We start from the raw sequence: 26,952 nt of genomic DNA on the forward strand, positions 1-26,952 counted from the left end.
GTAACCTACCGTTGATGATATACAGACCCAGGCTTCGACAGAGCTGCAGGAGATCTTTCCCATTCTTATTCACTATATGATCATGGTTATTTCTGTGGATATGGGAGAATGTGTTATTAATAACAGTCAGTTTGCTGTTGATGTATTTGCTCCCTTGTGTGTCAGTGAAGTCCGGCTGTAGTCCTGTTCTTGCGTTCAGGTCTCCACAGATGAGCACATTTCCCTGGGCCTGGAAGTGGCTTGTCTCTTCCTTTAATATGGAGAACGTGTCTTCTCTGTAGTAGGGGAGAGCATCTCTCTCTCTCTCTCTCTCCTCTATCTCTCTGACCGACAGCAGCAGCAGCATGGCGGCGATGGAGACACGGGAGTGCGAGACGGAAGGCTGCTGCAGCGAAGCGAAGCTCCAGTGTCCCACCTGCATCAAACTCGGAATTCAAGGCTCATACTTTTGCTCTCAGGTGAAGCACTGACACCTTTTCTTTAAGAAACAAGTGAAGCTCTCGGGTTTTGTAGCTCATGTCACGCTGCCGGCCTACAGGACTGTGCTCAGCATTAGCAAGCTAACGTTAGCCGTCTTACATCACAATCAGACACTAATTCCCACTCTGAGCTTTGACGTTTACATCAAAGTGTTGTGCATGTTGATTTTCTGGATGAGAAATCTGTCTTCGATCCTTAACCCTAAACACGGAGTGGAAATGTAATTTACGTGCTTTAAATGACTTGAGCTAAACGTGGCTCGCGTGCTGCTGCACATTTGTCAAATAAGTACATAAACAAATTAGTCTTTTTTTTTTCTCAGTCTCTTAATAAAAGGATGCATAAATCTGTGCAGCCTGTACGGAAATGTAACGTATAATTTTGCTGGTCACTTCTAGGCTGTCTCTCGAATCCTACTGAGTTCCCTATATAGACAGCATTATGGGTATCACGTGTGTTTTATGAGTTACATGCCCTGGATGGACAAAAATGCTGTCTAGGTTGACAGCTCACTGGGTTTTGAGATAAAACCAAGAAATGGCCAACAAAGTGAGCTATCTACAGCATTTCTGGGTGCCATATGAGTGTTCATAGGCCTATACACTAAATGTTCGACCAATTCCACCTGATTCAAACCTGCACTCTTATTAGATGAGCCGCTGTAACTCACCCTCATGTATTCCTAAACCTGTATGAATTTCTATGGATCGCCTCTGTGTTATTATTTTCTTGTACTATAATATCATCTTTTATATCCCACAGAAGAAAGTAAGTTATACATGAGTTTTTGATTTTGAGCAAACTATCCGTGTGATAATTAAAATGTGCAGAGGTTTGTTATATAGGCTATAATAGGGGAAGTTTTTGTCATACTTTCCAATTATGAAGTAAATGCTTTAAGTTTATGTACTTCCTACTCAAATAAGAGGTGGAGCTGGACATACCTAAAGGTTCCTCTTTTATTTTTTTTTACAACATATCCTATAGCTTTTAGTTTACATCACAGTTGTGATCCTTCATATATTGCGTATTTATTACTAAGTGGAATTTTTGCATTCGTTGCAAGATTGCCACTTGTCATCAAAATAGTTTATCTATTTATTGGAAGAGTGTTAATAGTTTAATGAATTAAAATTAAGTATTAATTTTAAGTAAATGCTAAAATATACACCACGTTCAAAAGTTTGGGGTTGGTAAGAGTTTTTAAAAATAACTGTTTTCTCTTAATATGTTTTAATGCAATTAATTTCTGTTTCACACAATCTTTCAGAAATCATTTTCATATGCTGATGTGCTGCTCAAAAACATTTATGATCAATGTTAAAAAACGGTTGTGCTGCTTAATATTTTTGTGTAAAATATCTTTTAAGGGTTCTTTGATGAATAGAAAGTGCAAAAGGACAGTGCTTATTTGAAATAGAAATCTTTTGTAACGTTATTAATGTAATTATTGTCCTTGTATCAAACTAATATTTTCATTCAATAACTTTTGACCTGTAGTGTGATTTCATACATTACATGCTTTACATTTTATTGACTATTTATGAAGTCAGTTGCATGCTTAACTTGAGTTTTTTTGTTTTCAGGAATGTTTCAAAGGCAGCTGGGCTATCCACAAGCTGCTCCACAAAAAAGCAAGTATGTGTGTTTTATTCAGTCTCAGTGTTGAGTCATGTTCACTTCAGCATTTACATTTTGCATGTGGTGTACAAATCATTTCTTGCATAATGCCATGCCATCATTAATATCTGGCTTTTCATTTGCAGAAGAGGACAAAATAAAAGATGAGGGAAAGAACTGTGTTGAGAAAGAAATCAACACCGACCCGTGGCCTGGGTACAGATACACTGGTAAACTGCGACCTCACTATCCACTGGTGAGTGGACATGATAACTGACAACACACATACATTACTATAGAACAAAACAAATGTATGCATTTCAAACATTGAATCTATTTTTCTTGTTTGTTTTCAGAGCCCCACGCGGCTTGTTCCTAGCAACATCCAGAGACCAGACTATGCAGATCATCCTTTGGGTAAGATTGGAAATCCCTTCGCACATAAATTGGACCTCATTCTGTAAATGATGCCCTGCAAAACTCAGATCAACCTTTCTTATCTGGACTCACTTTCTTGCTTCATGCCTTTTATCTGAGGCATTGCACTTTTCTAAGAGACTGCCTTGTTCATTATTACACATTTCATTAACACGTTTGTGTTTAAAGTTTAAACCTTTGACCCTTGAAAATGGCCACTGATATACAAGCTTTTAAACGAATGGCCTCCATCTCATCAGCTAAAGAGTTGTTTGATTTTTAAAGGGTTCATATGATGCTTTTTGAAAGATCATTATTTCGTGTATTTGGTGTAACAAAATATGTTGACATACTTTAATATTCAAAAAACACATTATTTTTTAAATACTGTACAGTATTGTAGGTCCTATATGCCCTGCCTTTCTCAAACGCATAGTTTTTCTACAAAATCCCTCCTTTTGACAAGAGCAGTTTGGCACACTGACCCAGTGCATTGTGATTGGCCGAACACTGCAAGCTCTCATCAGAAATGTAACTTTCCAAAATCGCGAGCTTCATCTTGCGTGAACATTTAGGCGGCATTGTGCAAATATTTCCACATAGTGACTTAACTTTGATAAAGAATATCTATTGATTTGAGACTTTAGTCTTTGCAACTTTACAGATCTTATTTATGCACCAAGAGCTTGTAACACTCCAAAGAGAAAGAAAAAATTTAAATCGCATCATATGACCCTTTTAAATATAGGAGTGTTTGCTAGAGTAGTGCACGTTTGACCAGATTAACCACAGTGCATCTGTATCATCATTACTGAAGTTTAATGCTCTCATAATCATCCAATGATCCAACAGCATGTGAAAGACCATAAGTAGAATATATCATTAGGTGCCATTCACAAAGAATTAGCTTTTGTGTGGACAAAGATGAGACGTGGGCAGTGCAGTAGGAAAAAGTGCAGGAAGATGGGGGTTGAACTTCTTTTAACTTGAGCACCGTGTTTTTAGAAATGCTGTTTCATGCATTTTAGTCATGACCCCTACCCTAGCTAGTTAGTTGGGTAGGGATCATGACCAAAATGTTTCATATGCTGGTACATATGTGACCCTGGAAAGTATTTAGACACATAATCCACTCCTACTGTTACAGTTTGATTTCCACAAGTCCTTTTCAATAAGGACTACTTTTAACTTGAGGAGGTTTGGTAATTTCCTTGTCAATAGTTTTTTTTTTTTTTTTTTTTTACAAATGCATATGTGGTCAATCTTTTCTGGATCAGGCAAATCAAGTTTAAAACTGCAATATTGTGTGAAATTACATTTTAAAATAGCTGTTTTCTGTATTAATGTTAAAATGTAACTTGTTCCTGTGATAAAGGCTGAATTTTCAGCAGCCATTTCTGCAGTCTTAAGTTTTACACGATCCTTCAGAAATCATTGTAATATGATGATTTGCTGCTCAATAATCAATTCTTATTATGATCAATGTTGAAAACAGTCATGCTTAAAATTGTGGAAACCGGCGATACATTTTTTTCCAGGATTTTTGATGAATAGAAAGTTGAAAGAACACAGTTTATTTGATTTAGAAATCTTTTCTAACATTATAAATGTCTTTACTGTCATTTTACATCAATTTAATGTATTCCTGCCGAATACAAGTATTAATTTCTTTTAAAAACCCCAAACTTTAAACGTCAGTGTATAAATGGCACGTTGTGGTGTTTTTTTTTAAAAGACATTATTACTGACCTGCTAGTACATCTGTGAACTGTGAAAATATATTCATGTGTACATGCTATGAAATGCATACATGTTTAAGTGTTCAAATACTCTTCAGGGGCTCTTAAACAATATTCATGATGGAAGGATATTTCAAACAATAATACAGTAGGTGTCTTTGTATAGAAGAGATTACACAAACACCTTTTTTCTTCTGGTATAGAAGCAGCTCTCATGAAACACTGTTTTGTGAATAAATGCTCTTTTGTCCTTCATTAATGGATGCCGCAGAGTCTTCCCGTAAGTAACCATTAAGGTGGTGATTAGTTGGTATTAGGCTCTTATAGCTACAGTCTCTCTTTCCTCTGTTATTAGCTCATCCTTGAGTCTCCGGCCCCTGGCTTTCAAACTAGAATAGTGATGTATTGAAAGTCTAAATGTCTTCAAAAGCATCCAATGGTTTGGTCAGGAGTGTGTGTGTATCTTTAATGTACATTCAGTAGGACTTCTATGAGAGAGTGTGTATGAGGGTCCTGAAGTCACCTTATACATGTTTCCATTGACCTCTGTGTGTGTTTGGGGGTGGGCTGCTGCATTGTGTGTCTGAAGCTCTTCTCTTGCTCACTGCAGCTGCAGAGGTTGGGTTGTTGGCAGGTACGAAGTCCCGCCGCTTCCCATGTGTGTTGTCCTCTTGTTTTAACAGTGTTACAGGGAGCGGTTTGCTCCACAGTGGGTGTGTGACTGTATTTTTGTGAACGAGTGTGTGCATGGCTCTGTCTGTTTCTGCATGGCTGATGTAGTTAATAAGATTGGGCTAGAGGTGGGCGATATTTCCATAGTTGTATTTGTATATATATAGTTGTTTTTGTTTGGAATTCAATATGGTTGAGTGTTTAAACTACTTCTTCTTTTTTTTTTTTTGCACATCCTGCTCTTTCTTTTCCATTATTCTGAATCCCTTTGCTGTTTGCATGTAAATAAAGCAGTTTTGCCAGTTGATAGCAATGCAAATATATCTACCATGGTGCAAATGGTACACTACCAGTCAAAAGTTTGGTATAATCAAAAGATGTTTTTGATGTTTTTGAATGCTCGCCAAGGCTACATTTATTAAATACAGTAAAAGACAGCAATATTGTAAAAAATAATTACCATTTTAAAAAAAAAAACAGTTTTCTCTTATAATAAATTTTAAAACATCATTTATTCCTGTGATAACAAAGCCACATTATCAGTCACATGACCCTTCAGAAATCACTTTATTATCAATTTTATTGAAAATTATCGTTGTTGTTGTTGTTAGGATTATTTGACGACAAAGTTCGAGAGAACAGAATTTATTTGAACTAGAAATCTTTTTCAAGAATAATAATGGCTTAAAGGTCTCTTTTGATCAAAATGAATGATTACTTGCTGAATAAAAGTATTAATTTCTTGTAATTAAAGTATTAAAAGTATTCATTTCTTGGTAGTGTATGATGGTTTCCACATGAAATATTAAGCAGCAAAAAACTGTTTTCAACATTGATTATAAGAAGCAGCAAGTCAGCATATTTCAATCATTTTTGAAGGATCATAAATAGACATTTGAGTAATGGCTGCTGTAAATTCAGCCTTACAATCACAGGAATAAGTTATATTTTATAATATAGTACAATAGGCAATAAGTATTTTATGATGAGCATAAGAGACTTATTTCAACAAGATCAAAAATTTAAAATTATTGCAAACCTGACCGGTAGGTTATATAGAGTCTCAATCTTCACTGCCGAACAATATAAATATCGCCCAGCCCTAGCAGGAACTGTCCGTGATTACGTCATTGCCAAACTGTCATGTCCCAGACCTCACTGGATCAGCGACCGTATGCGTGTGTGTGTTTATCTGTAAGAAGTGGTTGTGTTGTCTTTATTAGTTGACTGGACACTGTGCTGTTGAGATTCTGTTGTGGTGAAGGTCAATAGGCAGAGCTAGTCCTTTTATTTGAGTGATCGTGAGATGCTTTTGTGGCTAGATGGGTATCTGTGTATTTTACTTCTCATCAATTCATCACTGCTTGCAGGAATGTCAGAGTCCGAGCAGACCATGAAAGGGACGTCTCAGATTAAGATCCTCAATGCTGAAGAGATCGAGGGCATGAGAGTTGTGTGCAAGGTAAACCAACATCATAACTTAACATATTATAACTTTGTATGAACTTGAAAAATAATAACTGTGAAATGTAACCGTTGAAGTTTTGGGTGTTGTGAGAGCCATTTTCTGCCTCTATTTGAACACTGATTGTTCTGCCGCCTGTCAAGTCTATCACAAGTACACAAAAAAGATTTGAACAGTTAAACATAAAGAAAATCTGTTTGATTCAGCTGGCTCGAGAAGTCCTTGACATTGCTGCTATGATGGTGAAACCTGGAGTGACGACGGAGGAGATCGACCATGCTGTGCATTTGGTACATATTCACACTTTTTTTTTATTTTTCTAATCCTAAAGTAGTAGTCTGATCAGTGCAGAATGTTTTAATAGAGATTATCTAAGGGAAATGTGAAATTTCTTATGCATTCAAATAAAAAAAAAAAAATCTTTATTTGTTTCTAAATCAGTCGTTCTTAACATTTTCGACTCCGAGGCCCAATTTGTCCAAGAGTCCTTCCTATTTAAGCTTTACATCTGGTACCTTTGTTATGATAATAATAAAATCAATAATGTGTTGCCAGATTAATATTTAGCACTTGAACATTGTTAATGCAACCCTCTACGGACACCTTGGCAATTGAAACACCATTGGCTGGTAAATTTCTTAATTTGCTAATGGCAAACGATTTGTCTATATTTGTTGGTTAAGGCATGTACAGCGAGGAACTGCTATCCCTCACCTCTGAACTACTACAACTTCCCCAAGTCCTGCTGCACCTCTGTCAATGAAGTCATCTGTCATGGGATACCTGACCGCCGTCCCCTCGAGGAGGACGACATACTGAATAGTATGTATTAGCATACATGCGAAAATAGTAGTATATGCATGCATCTTACTTGCAAGACTTTTATGGGAGATCTAGTTTTTGCACTCAAGAGGGCTGTTATAAAGGGATATATACACCCTCCCTCTATATTAACATTATTTTTCATATCTCTGTTAGTCCAGATATCAGATGTCACATTCACTGGACATTCGAGATTTGTGTGAATGTTTTTTCCACATGTTCACATTTCTGTGAATGCATTGGCTTGTTCTTGCAGAACTCTGTCCAGACTGATGTTATTTCCTTCTGCTCCGTTTACGTCCCATTGTCAAAATGCCACATTATTAAAGCCGTTTATTCCTGTTACTGTCATAATAGATAAGTATAAGAAACTAATGACCAGTGGCATGTAGATCTCTTTATTCCTTGCTACATGTTTTGCCATTGGTCACCTTAATTTAAATCTCATAGGCTACAGCACAGAGAACAACTACTATTTACATTTAAAGCTAAATTTACACCAAACAGACCTTATGTTGAAGACCCAGAGCCAGATGGAAACTAAAGCCGCCTTCTTTTTTTGCTTTGTCGCAAATTGTGAAAGTCTGTGCAAAGGGTTTCTGTTAAACAAGTACTTTGGTCATAATAGAAGCTGAAAGCATAATCATATTTTGTCGGTTTGTGTAGTATTTCTACAGAGTTTTGAGTAACATACGCAGAAATCATCTTTGAAAGGTAAATTGCACTGAATGCTATATGTTCTCTTTGCTAATCATATGTAATTTTTTCCCCCTGCAGTCGACATAACAGTTTACCACAATGGTTACCATGGGGATCTGAATGAAACCTTTTTCGTGGGTGAAGTAGATGAGGGAGCCAAGAGATTGGTTCAGACCACTTATGAATGTCTAATGCAAGCCATTGACTCTGGTGAGTATGAAAGCACATGCAAATGACACTAAAACATTGAGTTTATTCATTTTTGTTGTGCTAGATTATGTAGTGTACAGTGTGTTTGTGTGATGTACACTAATGATCTTTACAGGTACAGAGGGATATCTTTGTGACCTGAAAATGTTTTTTTTCTGCCTTGTCTAGTGAAGCCTGGTATCCGTTATCGTGAGCTGGGAAACATCATCCAGAAACACGCGCAGGCAAACGGTTTCTCTGTGGTACGGAGCTACTGTGGCCATGGCATTCACAAACTGTTCCACACGGCACCGAACGTACCGCACTATGCCAGTGAGTAACATCTTGTCAAAAACACACCGTCTGAATGATACAAGCATTGCACACTGAGATGTAATAGAACCTGCAGAAAGCTTGTACACTTAAAGCTTGTCCTGTCCTTGTTTTATGTATTTTTACAGAGAATAAAGCAGTAGGAGTGATGAAACCTGGTCATGTGTTCACTATTGAGCCCATGATCTGCGAAGGTAGACGACAACTCACTAAACTATTTTCTGAAATCTTAATTGTGCACTTTTTGTTTAGAAACAAAAAGGATTTCTTAAAAAAAAAATAGGAGTGTCAAAGTAAACGCATTCAAACATGCAATTGTTTTGTTCATTTACTCTACCCTTCAAAGCTTTAGGGTCCGTAAGATTTTAATTTTGTAATAAATGAATACTTTTATCCAGCAAGGATGTATTAAATCAATCATGTGTGTTTGTTACAAAAGATATCAATTGCTGGGTTTCCATCCAAATTTGCGAATTTTACTTGTGTGAAATATTGGAATATCGCTAAAAACTATTGCGAACAAGCACCGTTTCCATCAAAGAGAACAAAATCATCTCTTCCTGATAAACTGGCACTATACATCACTAAGAAAAGTAAGAGAAGCTACAGACTATATGCATTGTCCTATATAATTACTTGCACCTCAAAACGAGCAGATGAAACACAGTTATTGCTTTTGGATGTGGATTCTGCTGTTTGGGAACATAGTCGTTTAATAGTTCTAGGAGGAAATTAAACAGAAAGATTTTGAAAGATTTTGCTCGGGCATTTCCGAATGACCATATGACAACATTTTAGATGCTGTGGAACAAGATCAGTCCGCAGGTTAGTCATCATGGTTACCATCATGTAGTGCAAAGTCGCATGATTTTTTTTTTTTTTTTGAAAAAATCTTAGAGGAATTTATTTGCAAAATGTATTTCCATCTCCAATTATTCGCATTAACCCTTTTCGCACAAGTCAAAAACCACCTCAAGCAAGTGTAAAAATGTTTTTGGGAATTAAGACATTTTTATTAGAAATTCAGCATATCCATCACTCGATTCTGATGTGATTACTTCAAAATGGGCCTAAAACCAGGGTGATGGAAACTCACATTATTTCTAATAAATACTGTTCTTTTGTACCTTATGTTTGTTGAAGAGTCCGGAAAAAAAAATTCTTAAGGTTTTACAAAAGAATTAAGCCATTTGGTCTTTTCAAAATTGATTTTCTTGAGCAGCAAATCAGTACATTAGAATGATTTCTGGAGGAGCATGAGATGCTGAAAACTGGAGTAATGATGCTGAAAATTCAGCTTTGCCTTCACATAAATAAATCACATTTGAAAATAAATTCAAATAGAAAACTTATTTTATTGTAAAAATATTTTGCAATATTACTGATTTTACTGTATTACTGTTCAAATAAATGCAGTCTTGGTGAGCATGAGGCTTTTGTTACAAAAAAAAATCTTACAAATCCCAAACATTTGAAAAGTAGTGTAAAACAAAACTTTACCTTTTTTATACGCACAGTGTTCCTGTGTATCATGCACACAAACTGTTCGACCTGACAATTGCGCATGCAAGTTTAATTCATTTAACCAATACTGTTAACTATACAAATGTGAGATTTGATGTGATGAAAAATTGTAACCAGTTGAATATTAAAGAGTCTTTTCTATGTATAGGCGGCTGGCAAGATGAGACGTGGCCAGATGGTTGGACTGCAGTCACTCGTGACGGTAAACGCTCGGCCCAGTTTGAGCACACGCTCCTCGTGACGGAGACAGGCTGTGAAATCCTCACACGTCGCCTTGAGGATAATGGCCGTGCTCACTTCTTGTCCCAAATGTAGGATGGTGGGGTCATATGAGCCCTATTCTGCAGTGGAGGATACAACAGCTCCGCCCCATATCACCAATCAGCCAATCAAACAGTGGTTCTCTGTTGGGCAGGAGACGATTGGCCATGTGGCCGTGACTAGATTTGGGCAGGAGGTGGAGATTTTTTAACTTCTGAATGTGTCACCTGACAGTCACATTAATCAGCTTGGATCTGAGTAAATTCTAAGGCATTGGCCTTTAACCTGGTTACAGTGCCACCACACTCTGTCTACACGGCAGAGGTATCTGTGTGAGTGTTTTGTGTGTGTGCACCTGTGTCTTTGAGAGAGAGAGAGCACATTGACACTGTAAGGTTTGCTGTCTCAGTCTGCTTCAGTGTGTTTGTCTGCCTGGTTCGTCGCAGTGTACCGTGTTTTTTTTGTTAGCCATTCTTGGGGTTCGAAATGCAATGAGTGAATGTGATAAAACACTGGAGTTTCTCCAAATCTTATCAGATGTTGATTGAGACATGAAAACTCTTTACAGCTAAAAGAGTGCCTCGAAACGTTATTGAACATTGTACAAATGTTTTTCATGAACTTCTACCAGTGTCGTGTTTGAGTGACTGTGTCTATGAACACCTAGAGGAAACATTAGCTTTAGTATGATAGTTTAATTATGTTTTGCCTGTTTGATGGCCTTTCTGAAATGTCCTTTCACTGCAGTCATCCTTAGTCAATGAAAATATGATATTTGTTTGTCTTTGGTTATTCAATGCCACTTAAAGAGCAATGCGAAAATCTGAAAAGGAGTTGGGGGCCTCTTTGTCTGTTTGACGCATCTCATTAAATCAGTTTCACTGTTTCAGTATTCAAGCTGAATTAAAGTATATTTTCTCCTTTGGGTTTTTTATTTTTTATTTTTACAACAAATGCCAAACGTCAGGCAATCATCACAAAGGAAAGAAATTTTAGCAATGATTTGTGAAAGCAACTGAAAAGATCATCCAAAGAGATTCATATGTATTGAATTCTTGTTCGTTTTTGATGAAACAATTCAGTTTTTAGACAGGCATACGATTTGTTCCATCACTTAAAGGTATAATTTGTAAGCTATTTGCAGTAAAATATCCAAAAACCACTAGGCGAGTGTTATATATTTTGTCCAGCTGATTACTAACAATATCTCTAATGTTTTCAACTACTTGTAAATCATGAGAAAATTCCCATTCTAAACAGTGACACGGGGCAGTGCAGTCGCCTCTCAATGACGTTAGTTCCCCTTTGTTACCGCCTTTATTGACGTAGAAGCCGCGTGACAACAGTGTCATGGACAAATGTGGCTTCGCGACAAACTTCAACTAGAAAGAGATGCCGATCTCGCTTGTGTTTTACTCGACAGGTGAGTTGTTTTGATTCGTATCTTTATAGAAAACGTATGCTATTATAACCAGGGGTGCACATAAGTGGTCTGCATGCACGACCAAATAAAAATAAAAAATGCGTAATATAAAAATGTTCTGACAGCGCATTTGCATACCGACATGGTTGACAGCTGTTAATGCACAATTACCATTTTAGATCAAAAACTGTACTATATTAATAATAAAAAAAATTCAACCTGAAAGCAAATTAATGGTTCTCCATGGAACCATACACCCTGCCAAAAAAAACTAACATTTAAGAACCTTTTTTTTTTTTTTTAAAGAGTACTAGTCGTCATGACTTAAAATAGCCTACTGAAAAACTCTGTTGACAGGTTTTTTTCTCTCTCTTCTTTAAAAGAATTCCCAAAGGGCATGGGGTGGGTGAATTGTTTTATAAAATTTGTAAAACAATTCACCCACCCCATGCTCTTTGGGAATTCTTACTCCAAGTTGAACTCAAAAGTTGGCAGCCCTGGTGTACAGTGTGGTTTATCTGATGTGATGTACACTAATGATCCTTAGAGGGCAGACTTGCACAAAAGGATATCTGTGTTGTGACCACAGTCTATGGTTGTGACCTGAAAGAAGGTTGTTTCTGTCTTTGTCATTCATTTCCATAATATGTGACCACAAAGTATAATCAATCACCTGAATCTTTAGAAATAGCAAGCAGTCCGATTGTGTGAGGTTTGTTGTCTCAGTCTGCTTCAGTGTATTTGTATGCCTGGCTCATTGCAGTGTACCATGTTTGTTTGGTACAAACTCTCCAAACCTTCTCAAATCAAGATTGATGTATGAAATCTCTTCAAAGCTAAAAGATTGCCTTGTAATGTTACTGAACATTGTATAAATGTTTTTCATAAAACTCATCCAGCATTTATAAGGTTCAATTACATTGATCTTGTTTGAGAGAGAATGTGTCTGTGAACACCTAGGGGAAACATTAGGTTAAGTAGGCTACAAATGCTTTAATTATTTTCATTGCCACTTAAAGAGTGATGTGAAAGCCTGATAAGGTAGTTGCAGACTTTGTGTCACTAGTGCTTGTCATTTTGATGCATCTCATAAAATAAATTGAGCTGAATTAAAGTGTTTTTAATGCTGAATCTCAAGAAATTATCACAAAGGAATGAAACTAGGCATTTAATTCATGAAATGTCAGATAATATTAATTTAAAAGCAGCTGAAAGACATTTCTGCAGTCATCCAATAAGTTCATCTGTACTGAATTGTTGCTGCTTTTTACATCATTTAACTTTACACAAAACCAGTCTTGAATGTCAAATTTTCAAAATTGAGATTTATACATCATGTGAATAAATAAGCTTTCAATTTATGTGTGGTTTATTAGAATCAGATAATATTTGGCCAAGATACAACTATTGGAAAATCTAAATACTGAGAAAAACTCCTTTGAAGTTTTCCAAATGAAGTTCTTAGCAATGTTTATTACTTATCAAAAATTAAGTTTACATATATTTACGATAGGAAATGTACTAAATATCATCATGGAACATGATCTTTACTTAACATCCTAATGATTTTTGGCATAAAAGTAAAGTCGATAATTTTGACCCATACAATTTTTTTTTTTTTTAGCTATTGCTACAAAAAATATACCCCAGCTACTTAAAGGGATACTCCACCCCAAAGTGAACATTTTGTCATTAATTACTTACCCCCATGTCGTTCCAAACCTCTAAAGCCTTTGTTCATCTTTGGAACACAATTTAAGATATTTAGGATGAAACCGGAAGGCTTGTGACTGTCACATAGACTGCCAAGGAAATTACACTGTCAAGGTCCAAAAAAGTATGAAAAGCATCATCACAATAGTCCATCTGCCATCAGTGGTTCAACCGTCAAGTTATGAAGCACCGAGAATACATTTTGTACTCTCCTGTTTCTCTCTGCATCACCGTATTCTCATCGCTTCATAATGAACAAAGCTTTTTTTTTTTTTACACGTTTGGAATGACATGAGGGTAAACGATTAATGACAAAATTTTCATTTTTAAGGGAGGGAGTTTTCTTTCTTTCTTTTTTTTGTCTTTTTTTTTTTTGTGGTCGAGGGTCACAAATAGTTTCAGTATTTGAACTTGCATTGAATATGTCCGCATTAGGGCTGAGCAATCTATTTCCATCTGGAGAGACGGTTTCTGCATGTTGAGATCGAATTGACCACCCAAGACCGACAGATATGAAGAAAGCATTTGAGAAAGACATAATGTCAAGCATGTATCAGTGTTTTGCTTCAAGCTGCAGGGTGCAGCTGCTTTTTTTCTGGTGCTTCCCAACATTCCCATGATGGTTATATAAGCAAGACAAATGCTGGAGAGTCTGGCTCAGAGGAGAGAAATAAACTATTTTGACAGCATCATAAATTGGTTACACAAAACGATTTGAAATGATTTACATGCTTGTCTCTGTTTTTATTTGGCACAGAAAACATTTTCTTGCAAACTTTTTCAGAAGCATTTTGCATTGCAGATGAACAGTTTTGAATGTTAAACATTAACGTTTACATGCACTTGTGAATCCCTTCATAAAGCAGAGGACTGGAATATTCTGTTAAAGAGGATCCTTGAACTCAAATACTGCAAAAGCGAATAAGCCGAATCAAACTGGTTGGGTGAATATGATTTGCTTCTCATTTGGATATATTCAGGATGCATCGAATGCTGTAAAATAGTAAACAAAGGTTAGGATTTTTTTTTAACAATATTCTACAAAAAGATGTGAGTGAAAAATGTACCATTGTCCAGTCTTCATGAGGTTGACTGCATCGTTGACCTGCTCCAGACTCATTTTGTGGGTTATAAACTCGTCAAGCTTTATTTTGCCAGACATGTAGTCACAAACCAGGTTTGGAACAGAGTCCTTGCTTTTAAAACCTTTACATAACCAGAAATGAATGTACTCTATGCACAAGCATGGACTCAAGTTCCTTCAGTGAAAGCCATAGTAAGCATTAACTGACAGCTTGATTACCTCCAAACAGAGATCCTTTCCATGTTTTCCCAGATATGAGCTGAATTGGCCGGGCAGAAAAATCCTTCACATCAGTCCAGCCAACCAGAACACTAACACCCCAACCTTTAACACACGACTCCAGCGCAGTTCTCTGAGGTCAAAGATGCGTTAATTCACACACACAACAAATTTCAAGTACTGAAAGCTTTTAAACGAGTTAGTGAATAAATGCACCTTTTACAAATGTGTGTCAGGCAGGTCTTACCATTACTTCTGTGTTGCCCACACACTCGAGTGAGAAATCCACTCCTCCATTGGTCATTTCTGCCAGCACTTCAGAGATGGGTTTGTTATATGCCTTCGGATTCAGAAAATCAGTGGCACCAAAGACCTTTGCCTTCTCAAACTTTTGCTCATTAATATCCACAGCAAAGATGCGAGAGGCTCCAGCATTTTTACAGCCCATAATTGCAGCCAGACCTACTGCACCCAGTCCAAACACTGCACACACTGAGCCTGGTGTAACCTTCACACAAACACAAAAGAGTTACTACCTTAACATTCACCTTTCGAGACACAAAAACTATTTGGACACATTAGTCAACTTAAAAATGCTTAACATTTCTTTGCATTGGATTGCATGCAAACAAACTTACGTTACAGTGGTGGCGAGATAAAAAAATGGTTTTAAGTCATTTTCCATCTTTTGCTGTAGTGTGTCAAATTGTTTGAACACACTGATTGATTCTATAACACACTGGGGTTTGCAAGTGTCTGGCGGTTAGTGAGTTGATGAAAAGCTAATAATGGATTAAATCGTGACAATTAAAATTATAATAAATAAATCGTTTTGAGATTAAGACAATCAAAATAAAACACTTACTGAAATATTTTATATTTTATTTGTTAACTTGCTTGTTTTGTGACCATTAACTGACTTCAAAGCATTGTGAGTATTGGAACGTGTTGATGAATAATTGAAATATGAAATTAAAGTCTAATGTAAATATTTTAATCTTGTGCTTAAGATGTAAGTTACTCCATATCAACTTACTAATTGGTTGGTTGAAAGCAATATCATATCAGCACATCTGAGATAAGCATTTAATCTTTAATTTTGTCAGATGTCTTTCTTAAAGTGTCCTTGTGTGTTCTTTCTTTAAAACGAATGGCCCTTGATTGGACATTTAATTTAAGTGTGGCTTAAGTGTCCAGATATTTCTTGCGTGCACACAACATCTTTACACACCCCAGCTGTGTTGACAGCAGCTCCATAACCGGTCGAGATGCCACAGCTGAGCAGACACACACGGTCGAGTGGGGCATCATCAGCAATCTTGCCCACAGCGATCTGGTTGATGACGGTGTATTCAGAGAAGGTACTGGTGCCCATGAACTGCAGAATGGGCCGACCACGGCAAGTCAAACGTGTTGTAGGATCAGACATAATGTCATGATATTTACTTGACCTGCCAGAGAAAAAAAAAACCCGATACATTCTCAAAAAGCGAGAGGACTAAATATAATGTGAAAAATTGTTCTGTTTCCATTTCTGACCAGTTGCGGTCACACAGGTTTGTTTTGGGACTCTTGCAGAATTTGCATTCTCCACACTGAGAGAGGAAGAGTGGAATGACCTTATCACCTGTTCATCAGAAGAGATAGACTTAATACATTTTTTTAAGTAGTGTTTCATTCATGAACAAATCTGTTCGATAAGAGAAACAGATTCATGAAAAGATGCAATTGTTGATGGAATTTTCATTTTTTGAGTAAACTATCCCTTTCAAGAAGAATTAAAGACTTGGACATGCATTTTGAATAGTTTTATTGTGTGACCTGGTTTGAAATCAGTGACTCCGGGTCCCACACTCTCCACCACACCAGCGCCCTCATGTCCCAGGACAGAGGGAAAACCACGCTTGTCCTTCCCTTCAAACAGGTGATAAAGGTCGGTGTGACAAACACCTGTAGCTACAACCTTGAAAACAGGAGAAAAACATGTAAAACAACCAACAAGTTAACAATTCCAATGTATTTAAAGGGTTTGATAACTTTCATGGGACATTTCCCACCTTAATTCGTATTTCTCCTTCCTGAGGTGGGGCGACTTCAATTTCCTCGATCTTCAGGGGCGCAGTGGGCTCCCAGGCAACAGCAGCCCGACATTTAATCACCTTCAGGACACAGAAGAACTTGATTCAGCATGTTTTATATATTTAATGGTTGACTATATGTTTACATAACCGCTGTGCTTGAGTTACATGAGCTACTAAGCATAGTTGGAAGTTGTCCAGCTCTTTGGCTTAAGCAAATGGAAACATTAAACATCTGTTATTTCACAATCAAAGAATAAATATTAACTCAATGAAACTGACAGAGTCCACTTTTTGTAGCTGTAGCAGGGTTTACAGTGATACAGTGATAGTACAGTGATAGCTTGTGTATATGGTATTATTAAAATGCTCAACTGATTTGCTGCACTTCTAATTACTATATATATATATCACATTTTAATAATACCATATACACAAGCTATCACTGTATTTGTATTTGACTCAAGAAACTGATCTTATGTTTTCCTTAAGCATAGGTTTTTGCATGGCTTAAATCATTCGTAACATTCTTATGGGGGTCTTATTAAAACATTATCATTAAATTGCTCAGATATAAAATTATTTTTAAAATGTCTTTGCACTGTAAACTGTTCCTCATCAATCGATCAATGGAAATGAGCTTAAACGTATAAAGGGAATGGAATCATATTAAAAATGCATTAACTGCTCTGCAGCACAAATGAAAAGAAACCAGAAGACAAGTTTACGAACCTTCCCCGCAGTGGCCATTTCCCAGTGTAGTAGTATTGCTGTGATGAATGCAAAGAGAGGCAGTCTTTGGTGCTCGTTTTTATACTCTGGTATTATGTGAGGCAATCTCTCTCTCTCTCTGGTACTGAAGTTAAACTGTAACTTATTAATATAGTTAAAAATATATATTAAGATTATTAAGTATTTCATATTTTAAGCATTTCTATACATGTCTTCTTCACATTTAACTTTGGGTTAAACAAGAAATTATTTCAAATGTATATGTTCAAAAAATGTATGATACAATATTATATTAAAATCACTTGCCAGGGATGTTTTGCATAGATTGATAGCATATCGATAAGTCTACAACGCTTTTCGGAAACACAAACCAGATGAATTTGATGGAATTCAGAAAAACTGTGTAGCAACAAATTATTTAAACCAACAATAGTTTTTATTATGATAACCCAGTTTAAAAGTTCAAATACATTGCAGAATGATTTAAAATATAAATTCATAAAAAGAAAAAGAAACGTAAAAACATTATTTTTGGCATTGTATATTCGAACATTTTCATGAAAATGAAGTGGTCATCTTGCAAAGATCTTCACAGTTACATAAAGAGCAGCTTAACCTTGCTTAAAAAGTTAAGAGTTTATTCAATAACTTTTTACATGTAATAATTCATAAAGAAACCGCTTAAAGTACAATAAAAACAGACCTTTTCATACTCCTGATCCTGAATATAGGTCATTCAACATTCTACTGTAGCAAAATTTGCATACTAAATATTTCCCTGAATGAAATTACCCTTTTGATTTTTTTTTATACTGATATTGCAACATGAATATATGAAAAGAACAGGCAACATGGGCAGATTACAGTCAAATCAACTCATAAAAATACCAAATACGAATTTACAGTGCATAATATAGAACTTTCATCATAAAAGGTTTGATTTTAATAGTTTCTTCCTCTGCTAAGACTATAGGAGCATTTTATTTCATTCATACTTTCAGAGGCGACCCAAAGTTATCCCAACAGCCCCAAACCATTCACATGCAGTAGTATAAACACATTCAAGTTTGAACACAGAATGATTATTATTCCCTGTTATATTTCCCAAGACATGTTTAGGGGAAAACTAGGAAGGTTGCCCTCTAGTGCAATTGCAGGACGGACACCTGGGCGAATAAAAGCAATACATTCAACAACGGCAATTACAGTATAACTGATATGTACTACTGTAACTAGAATCTGGTTATATAAATGCTGTTTGTCCTTTGATAGACTGCATATCAATATGCACCATTGTTTCAATGCAAATATTGAAAGGAAGCATGCTTTTCACAAGTACCTTTCACAGCTAATACACAGTTCACATTAGACTGCAGGAATCATTCAAGTACTTAAAGTAAATCCTCTGATTATCTTCATTTACTCACCCTCTTGTACATACCCACATAAAAAGAAGGCTAATGACACAGACCCAACTATAGGGACAAGGTCAAACTTACAATTGACATTCACATAGCTCATCTTTCATAGAAAGGAGTCTCTCCTATCTTTCACTGGCACCGGCTGTGAGTGGCAAATGAACCTTCATGTGTCTGTCCAGCTTCACATCTATTATTTCTGGATATAAATGATAACAATGCACAGAGTTCCCACGAGACCGAGGGCTTGGACACCCAGGAACCAGAGCAGCATCCAGAACACCAGCACGACTACGGGCTCGACGATCTTCTCTCCGAAGTAGAGCTGGGTGAAACCAATGCCCCGCAAACACTTATTGAGCTCCCCGAAAAGTGTGCCCAGCTTCTCGCAGTCGTCCACCAAAGCAGCCTCTGGTGCCGGTTCTGCTGCAGTCTGTGGCTCGGCTACAGAATGACTATGTGGTCTTTCTCTTCCCCTAAAATCATTCTGAGAGCAAAAACTGAGTCAGACTTGATTACACAATGCTTTTTTAAGTAATACAAAACAGAAAGTGCAAATACTTTATGTGTTTGTATGTGCTTATGCTAAATATAGGCAAAAAAAAAAAAAAACAGGTTGGTACACTTGGGATTCATTATTTAGCTAAAGTAAGCTAAAAAGAGATACTGAGGCACAAAGATATCGTTTCCGAGCAAAAAGTGAAAGGAAATGGCCCCAAATACACCCATGCTACTCTATTTTTTAGTTATTATATTTAAATATTAGATAAAACAAATATTAGAGCTGAATGTTTGGTAGAGCTGGATCAGATCTGACCCCTGTTACCTGCTCGCTGTGCGCGTGTCTGACAGCAGCCTCACGCTGGCACGGACACCCGCTTTGATCTCGCGCACCACACAACACATCACGATGGCCAACCTCCGAGTCCTTTACGATCCGATTAGTTCTTGACATATCTAAAAAAAACTAAATGATCACTGCTGACCTGAGACAGGGCCGAAGGGCTGACAACCAGATGGCTGCTGCTGGCGATACTTCCGGTCGTGGCTGCAACCAGAATGTACATGGTATTTGACGTCATGAGTCACATTGCGGTCAAAATAATAATAATAATAATAATAAAAGAATCATCCAAAATAGTTGGAATTATTGTAATATGTTTATTATAACCTACATAAACATAGAACTATGTATTTCTATTACGAATAGTTGATAAATGCAGCTATAAACAAAATAATCGTCTTTCTTTTTTACAAGATTTAATTTTTTTAGCCTGCTTCATGGTATTATTATTCATTTGTAAATATGAACTGGAAATATATAGAGTTATTGAAGTGCACGGCTGTGTGTCAAAACCAAATGAGCCACCTACGTAGACAATATTTGGAGGCCGTCATTTCTCCGAATCGGTTCTTTCGAACAGTTCGTTCCAAAGAACCAGTCAAAACGATTCAGCTGCCCTTTTATGTCTTATCCACAGACCGTCACATTTCGGTCTGGCATGCCCCAAACAATCCAGTAAATTCATATAACGTTTCTTATACCCGTTTATTACTGTTTATGTGTATATTATAATTGTATTCAGTTGACTTTATGGAAGTCCTTATAAAGAAAACATAAAAATAATTTGTATTTACATTAAGCAGTACTAAAATTAATATACATCACTTGGATACATTTTTTATAGTTAAGTTCATTTTTATAAAATCGAAATTATATATTGTACGTTAATGTAAATCCAATTTTTATAGAATTATATTAAACCGTCTTTTTGTAGATACAATCTGTGATTCAATTATATTAGATAAAAAAAAAAAATATTTGGTTAATATTGTTTAAAAGAGTCGGTGATTTGAGAACTGAGAATCGTGACGGTTCATGAACTGGTTCTAATTCATTATTAAGATTCAAAAGAATGATTCATGGATCGTCCGTATCGGAATCGTGTTCGAATCATCTCTGCTATGCTTCTCGTGCTGATTCGCACTCAGCACGGTTTCAGCCAATCAGAGGGTGGCTCTGAAGTCACTCACTCTCACGTAAAATGGCGACGGCGGAGCCGGTGAGTCAATAAACTTCTCAAAAATTGTTTTACACTTCAGATCTGCGCTACAGACCTACTGCCCTTACCAATACATTCATACGACAATTTATGCACAAAATCACGTTTAAATATCGTCCTCTGTAAACTTTTAAACCGTTTTTCGTCATGTTTGAATGAGTGGGGCAACAACTTTGGCTGAAAGTTGCCAAGGCTTGTTCAAGTCGCACAGGGCACTTAATTACTTTTCCAGATGTCCGTTCGTCACCACTACCCTATATGCAATCAGTCACTTTTTAATCTTGTTTAACTGTCTTTCAGGAGCAAAGCGTGCCCGTCACAGCACAGCTGTCAAAAACTAAGACAGCAACCAGGAAAGTGAAGTGAAGTGTAGTGTATTCACAGCTGTTACAATCTGCGATCAAATTCCAGATTGACACGTCAAATAAATTTTAAGCGTATACATTTGTATGTACATTTGTAAACTCCTCACACAAAAGTCCCTCGCGCTCATAAAAATTAATGACTGTTAACACAAAGCCCAGGTTTGGTTCAAGTTAAGCGAAACGAACAGTGACTGTAGTCTTCAGACTAACATCAGATACAATACAATCACATTTAACTAACGTTATCAGGTATTGCACTGGTCCCAGCTGTTCTGGATGCTTGTGTTAATTTAAATAAACGAGGACAATAAAGCGATATCGCCTACAGTCTTTCTCATCTGTCAGCAATGTGTCTTTATACTGGCTGCTGTGATGTCAACTTGGATGTATTAGGTTTAAACTAATCTTTTAAAGGTTCCTGTGCAGGAATTAAACTCAGTTTCTTGTAAGAGTGAAGAGGAGAACTCGGAAGAGACGAATCGGGAGATTGTCAGCCCTGAGAGCTACATCAAACACCCCTTACAGAACAGGTCGAGTGAATGAATGCACCTTGTTTTAAGGGATGAATGGACTTGTTTTCATATTATGTGCTAGCTTCTAAATGTAGTTTTTTAGTTTCTTTAGAAGTTGTTTCTATTTTTTTTCCATGAAGATGGTCTTTATGGTTCTTCAAAAATGACAAGAGCAAAACATGGCAGGCTAATCTGAGACTGATCTCCAAATTCGACACAGTCGAGGATTTCTGGGCGTAAGGCTGATTTTCTGTTTCCAAGAGATATGCATATATTACAACACTGCCCCCACCCTCCCCCAAATTTGGTTGACTAGTCAACTTGAGTTCACGAACCTATTCTTTCTAGGCTTTATAACCACATTCAGCTCTCCAGTAACTTGATGTCAGGATGTGACTACTCACTTTTCAAGGTAGGCTCCTATCATAACGGCTGTGAATTTAATCTATTTATCCAAATACTTCATCTCAATAAAGTGCTGTGAAATTTTACCCAATAAACACACATTACAGGGACTTCGCGAACTAATTGGCTCTTTGCAAAGCTGCACCAAAACATTGCTGTAGCATCTGTTGCAGTTTGCCATATTATCAGATAAGATCAAATAGAAATTACATTTCTAATGTAAGACAGACTCATTTTAGAAAAAAAAATCCCAAAATTGCTGTATGCACGACTATTTTACAAACTTTAGATTCATAGTGGCTTTTATTCAGTTGACTTGCATTGCATTCGGGATACATATTTAATAAGTTCTTTCACTAGGATTCGAACCCATGAACTTGGCTATGCTAGAGGCATGCTTTACTGTTTGAGCTACAAAAGAGGACAGAGCGCTGTGAAGGAACAGTTGCCAAAAGCGTAGTGTTTGTAAAACATAACGTTTGTGTATTTCTATTTCTTTATCGTCCGTTTATTTCTGCTTGTTTGCTGTTGCCTGCTGCTTTTTAGAGGTAATGTGCGAGATTCTTCAGATTACTTTGTGCTTGGGGTTGCAGGATGGTATTGAGCCTATGTGGGAGGATGAGAGGAATAAGAGAGGAGGCCGCTGGCTCATGACTCTCAACAAGCAGCAGAGGAAGTATGACCTGGACCGCTTCTGGTTGGAAACTGTAAGAGTTCGGAGTTAGTCACTGAACGCCCCCTCAACATACACGCAAGTAATTCATGTGCTTCTGTGGCCCTGAGTCTCTAACGTTCACCTGTGTCTTACCTACAGCTGCTGTGCCTCATCGGTGAGGCCTTTGACGACTACAGCGATGATGTGTGCGGGGCTGTTGTCAACATCCGAACTAAAGGAGACAAAATCTCCGTCTGGACAACTGACTACGAGAACAGAGAGGCTATAACGCACATAGGGTGAGACGTTTGTGCGTTCATGCTACAAGTGAACGATAACATACTCAGCCTGGTGCATTGTGTGATTGTGTTTGTTTGACAGGAGGGTGTACAAGGAACGATTAGGCATCCCTATGAATATGACCATTGGCTACCAGTCTCATGCTGACACGGCCACTAAGAGTGGCTCCACCACTAAGAACAAGTTTGTGGTCTGAATATCTTCAAGGGCCTGAGTCTTCTCTCTCTCTCTCTCTCTCTCTCTCTATTCTGTCTATTTCTCTGCCTCTTAAAACCAAAGCAAGAAAAAAACAGGCTGGACTAAACTGCCATGAAACCCCCCTGCAAGTACACTTTTCCAAAAAGCCCTTCACAAACACACTCCTAGATGTCAACTTGGGCAACCAATGATGTTTGCAGCACAAACAAAATTTGAAAATAGCAGAACCCTCGCTGCTTGTTACGTTCACACACATTTTATAAGTATAACTTCTGTATCATTGCTACAATACACATGTTCATGCTTTAACACTAAACTTTCACACACTACTACACAGTTTCCTGAGAAAAAAAAGCATGCGCTTAATGAGTGTTTACCCCTGGCGAGTCTTGTTCAGAGTTTGTAAAGTATTACTTTTTTTTTTCTAGTAGTTTTTTTGGAGGAAATTGTCAATTTATTTGATGGCAGAGGAAAGGAAATGTGTGTGTTCTTTTATCCAGTAGCTTTGCTGCTTCAGTGCCTAATGAACATAAACATTTTAATTTATTTAGATTAATCATCAACATTTCATTGAGATGCTATTTGGCCAGTGAGTGCATGTAATCAAGCTGATCTTCATAGAGCTGCGTTACGTCTTTTAAGCATTAACTTGATAAAATTTGGGGGTTTGCAATTCAAGATAAATGTTTTTATATTGTGAATCTTTGATGCATCATAAGTTTACATTCCTTGTTAGAATAGTAAACTGTGGGGGGTTTTTCAGTGCTGTAACAGATGAATTGTGCTTGTCTGGATGTCATTGCCTTGAGTTGGCTCTTCAATGAGATAGCAGTATTATTAAATAGGCCCTGAAAATAAAATAGATTCATGTTGATTCAATTGTTTTTTTCACTGAAAAAGGGGAAAGGCATCTCAGTATTCATCACCATAGTGTTGCAAGACATTTTACAATTAATTATTCAGAACATAAAACCTCACCATGGTAGATCAAAGAGGTGGCCTAAATATCTTGACTGAGGAGATAAAGAACAAAAAAGCACATTATTAACAAAGATAATGTATCTGCATTTTTTTAAGTAGAATCTGGAGTTTTTCTGCCATTTGTGCCATTTGACATACTCAACGTTTTGTAGACCCTTGGGTATGACATCTATTTCAGTTTTTTGTGAACTTTACACATTTTAAGAAATGTAAGATTCAATATCAGTGTCTATGTAACTGAATTCACAGAGCTCAGAATAAGTTAAAGTGTTCCTGCAGTAGACTTTAAACAGTGCTGTGCTATTTTGCACCAGAATGTCACCTGATACTGGCTGCTAGAGCAAGGACGAAGGGTTACTGCAAGCACATAGAAAAAATAAATAATGATTTATTATTGAGGACTTTGTTCAGAATCAAACCAGTGTTCAAAACTGAGATTTTCTATTCATCTCAAGGACAGGTGATCAATACAGGCCTTTTTATTCAAATGTTTTTGTAGGAAGTCTCTTATGCTCAACCAGGCTGCATTTATTTAAACAAAAAAATACAGTAAAGCTGGAAATATTATTACCATTTAAAGTAACTATTCTATGTTAATATATTTTGATGTAATTTTAATATATTTGGTTCCCAAGAAACATCTCTTTTTATCAATGTTGCAGTTTTTGAGGAAATCATGATATTTTTTCAGGATTCATTGACAAATAAGTTGTAAAGTTCAAAAGAACACTATTTATTTGAAATATAAATCTTTTAAATAACATTATAAATGTCTTCACTGTCAGTGTTGATCTTGCTAAATAAAAGTATTGACTGAAAATTTTGAAAACCCCAATTTGACCATAACATTCGCCATTTTAAATATTGTTATTCCTTCTAACAAGGACAACCTTGCCAGGAAGTGTTACTGATGTCTTAAGTCTTAATTAGAAAATATTTAAGCTCAACTCTGTCTTGAGCATAAAGACAATTTAAACATACTGCTAAAACATGATCTTTTCCCTTGATGGTTCACTTATCTGTCTTAATCTAGATTTTTTTTTTTTTAGTGAAGCATGTTTACAATTGTAGTGCATTTTCAACCATTAGTGTGTGTGCATATTGTGTGCATTCATTTTCTTCACTTTTAACTGATTGATTCATTTGATAACACTATAAGGTCTCATTTGTAAGCAAGTAATGAGGTTAATGCATTATAGCTAACATGTAAGACATACATACAACATGTATTAATCTTTGTTAATGTAAGTTAATAAAAATAAAGTTGCTCTTTGTTCATGTTGGTCGACAGTACACAATGTTATGATTTAAAAAAAAAAATCCATTCATGTTGAAATCACTATTAAGATTAATAAGCAACCCAATCTCATTGAGAAACGTAATGAATTAGTATTATGTGAATCGCATAACCTAACCATCACCATCAACAGATTGTATAAAAATGTACAAGTTATAGCCACCAATTCACCAAAACATAAAATCGTTATGAATTGCGATGGGTTTGTGTTGTAATAAATGCTGCAGAAGTATTGTTAGTTCATGTTAGCAAATTAAACCTTATTTTAAAGTGTTCCCGGCATGTTCTGTTGTATTACAGCAAGATGCTTTTAATGTTTCATATCTTTACTGTGCCTTAATGGGATCAATGCTGTTTCAACATACTTGGATCAATGGATGGACAGATGCTTTAATAGTTAAACAAACAGTGTGTGAGGGACGTAGACAATCACATTTGACAACTACAAATCTCATTTAGCCATAAAAGAGTATTCTGGCTTATTTAATGGCTGATGCAGAGTCACTAATAGTGGCAAAAAGAGATGCACGTAGAAGTCAATAGTCTTTAATATCATTTTGATGTCCTCAGGTTGTTTATGTGGTACTGGGCATCAGGATAATGAGATGCCAGTCTCGGTGCTGTTTGAGCTTCCTCACTTCACACCTCTAGAATCTCTAATAAGAGACCCTTGAGTCAGTCTTAGTGACCCTCACAAAACTAATGAGGGGCACGCAGTTTGTTCACCAATTACCGGTCTCGGGCAGATGGAGATACGCACTGCTGAAATCTTAATTTAGATGTCTGTTTTGCATATAGTGTGAATATTTGTTATGTGTGCATAGATTCATAATCTGAGATGAGAGTGTGGTCTTTAAAAATGGTGGACTCATTGGAAGGAAAGGCTAATAAAAGTCAGACCTCTAAACTGAGATGAGAGTAAGATGGGCAGTGAGGGTATTATACAACCTCTCTAAATAGGAAAAGTGCCACTTGGCATATCTTTGGCATTATACCCCATCTGAACTCTGAATACCATAGTATAAATGGTTCTTCACTAGGCAGGATGCTCTTATGCTAGTCATGTCTTATTACTTTACATGCTTGTACTTGCCTTTAGCTACCAGAGAGCATGAAAGCATTGTTGCAACAATCCTGGTATGTGGATTGGTGTTTTTGACAAATATTTTCATTTTTGCAACAAGTGGATGGCAGTGATATAAGTAAGCATGGAGAGATAATATACAGTATATTATCAACGTGACAATCTGACTTTCAGCTTTTTACCAAGTATCGTCTCCTTAATATA

At 36.6% G+C, this 26,952-nt stretch overlaps 4 protein-coding genes across 7 annotated transcripts; 2 read left to right on the plus strand and 2 right to left on the minus strand.

The window, feature by feature from the left end:
* The first annotated feature begins 295 nt into the window (after positions 1–295).
* On the plus strand, positions 296–11,144 carry LOC128026348 (methionine aminopeptidase 1). Of its 2 annotated transcripts, XM_052613387.1 has the most exons (12): positions 296–458; positions 2,067–2,118; positions 2,247–2,356; positions 2,457–2,517; positions 4,867–4,890; positions 6,299–6,390; positions 6,600–6,683; positions 7,077–7,215; positions 7,993–8,124; positions 8,293–8,436; positions 8,565–8,630; positions 10,109–11,144. In XM_052613387.1, exons 1-12 carry the CDS (start codon positions 345–347, stop codon positions 10,273–10,275), a joined length of 1,185 nt encoding a protein of 394 aa, XP_052469347.1. In that variant the 5' UTR covers positions 296–344; the 3' UTR covers positions 10,276–11,144. The 2 variants fall into 2 exon arrangements, with proteins under 2 accessions (XP_052469347.1, XP_052469348.1); XM_052613388.1 differs by lacking the exon at positions 4,867–4,890.
* A 2,936-nt stretch (positions 11,145–14,080) lies between these two features.
* LOC128026349 (alcohol dehydrogenase 1-like) lies at positions 14,081–17,599 on the minus strand. The gene is made up of 9 exons (XM_052613390.1): positions 17,471–17,599; positions 16,718–16,819; positions 16,482–16,623; positions 16,200–16,287; positions 15,892–16,111; positions 14,908–15,168; positions 14,661–14,793; positions 14,425–14,563; positions 14,081–14,350 (listed from the first exon to the last, which is right to left on the minus strand). The coding sequence occupies exons 1-9, from the start codon at positions 17,486–17,488 to the stop codon at positions 14,320–14,322; spliced, it is 1,134 nt and encodes a 377-aa protein (XP_052469350.1). The 5' UTR covers positions 17,489–17,599; the 3' UTR covers positions 14,081–14,319.
* Positions 17,600–18,091: 492 nt separating this feature from the next.
* On the minus strand, positions 18,092–19,955 carry LOC128026351 (uncharacterized protein FAM241A). Its single transcript, XM_052613394.1, has 2 exons — positions 19,715–19,955; positions 18,092–19,375 (listed from the first exon to the last, which is right to left on the minus strand). The coding sequence occupies exons 1-2, from the start codon at positions 19,841–19,843 to the stop codon at positions 19,082–19,084; spliced, it is 423 nt and encodes a 140-aa protein (XP_052469354.1). The 5' UTR covers positions 19,844–19,955; the 3' UTR covers positions 18,092–19,081.
* An 863-nt stretch (positions 19,956–20,818) lies between these two features.
* LOC128026350 (eukaryotic translation initiation factor 4E-1A) lies at positions 20,819–24,260 on the plus strand. 3 transcript variants are annotated; one of them, XM_052613392.1, is made up of 7 exons: positions 20,819–20,951; positions 21,743–21,846; positions 21,969–22,064; positions 22,177–22,240; positions 22,827–22,940; positions 23,048–23,187; positions 23,270–24,260. In XM_052613392.1, the coding sequence occupies exons 1-7, from the start codon at positions 20,934–20,936 to the stop codon at positions 23,382–23,384; spliced, it is 651 nt and encodes a 216-aa protein (XP_052469352.1). In that variant the 5' UTR covers positions 20,819–20,933; the 3' UTR covers positions 23,385–24,260. The 3 variants fall into 3 exon arrangements, with proteins under 3 accessions (XP_052469352.1, XP_052469353.1, XP_052469351.1); XM_052613393.1 differs by having other exon boundaries at positions 20,891–20,951; positions 21,767–21,846; XM_052613391.1 differs by having other exon boundaries at positions 20,897–20,951; positions 21,731–21,846.
* Positions 24,261–26,952: the final 2,692 nt, after the last annotated feature.

Source organism: Carassius gibelio, chromosome A13, assembly GCF_023724105.1.
Source record: "Carassius gibelio isolate Cgi1373 ecotype wild population from Czech Republic chromosome A13, carGib1.2-hapl.c, whole genome shotgun sequence".
NCBI classification, from domain to species: domain Eukaryota; kingdom Metazoa; phylum Chordata; class Actinopteri; order Cypriniformes; family Cyprinidae; genus Carassius; species Carassius gibelio.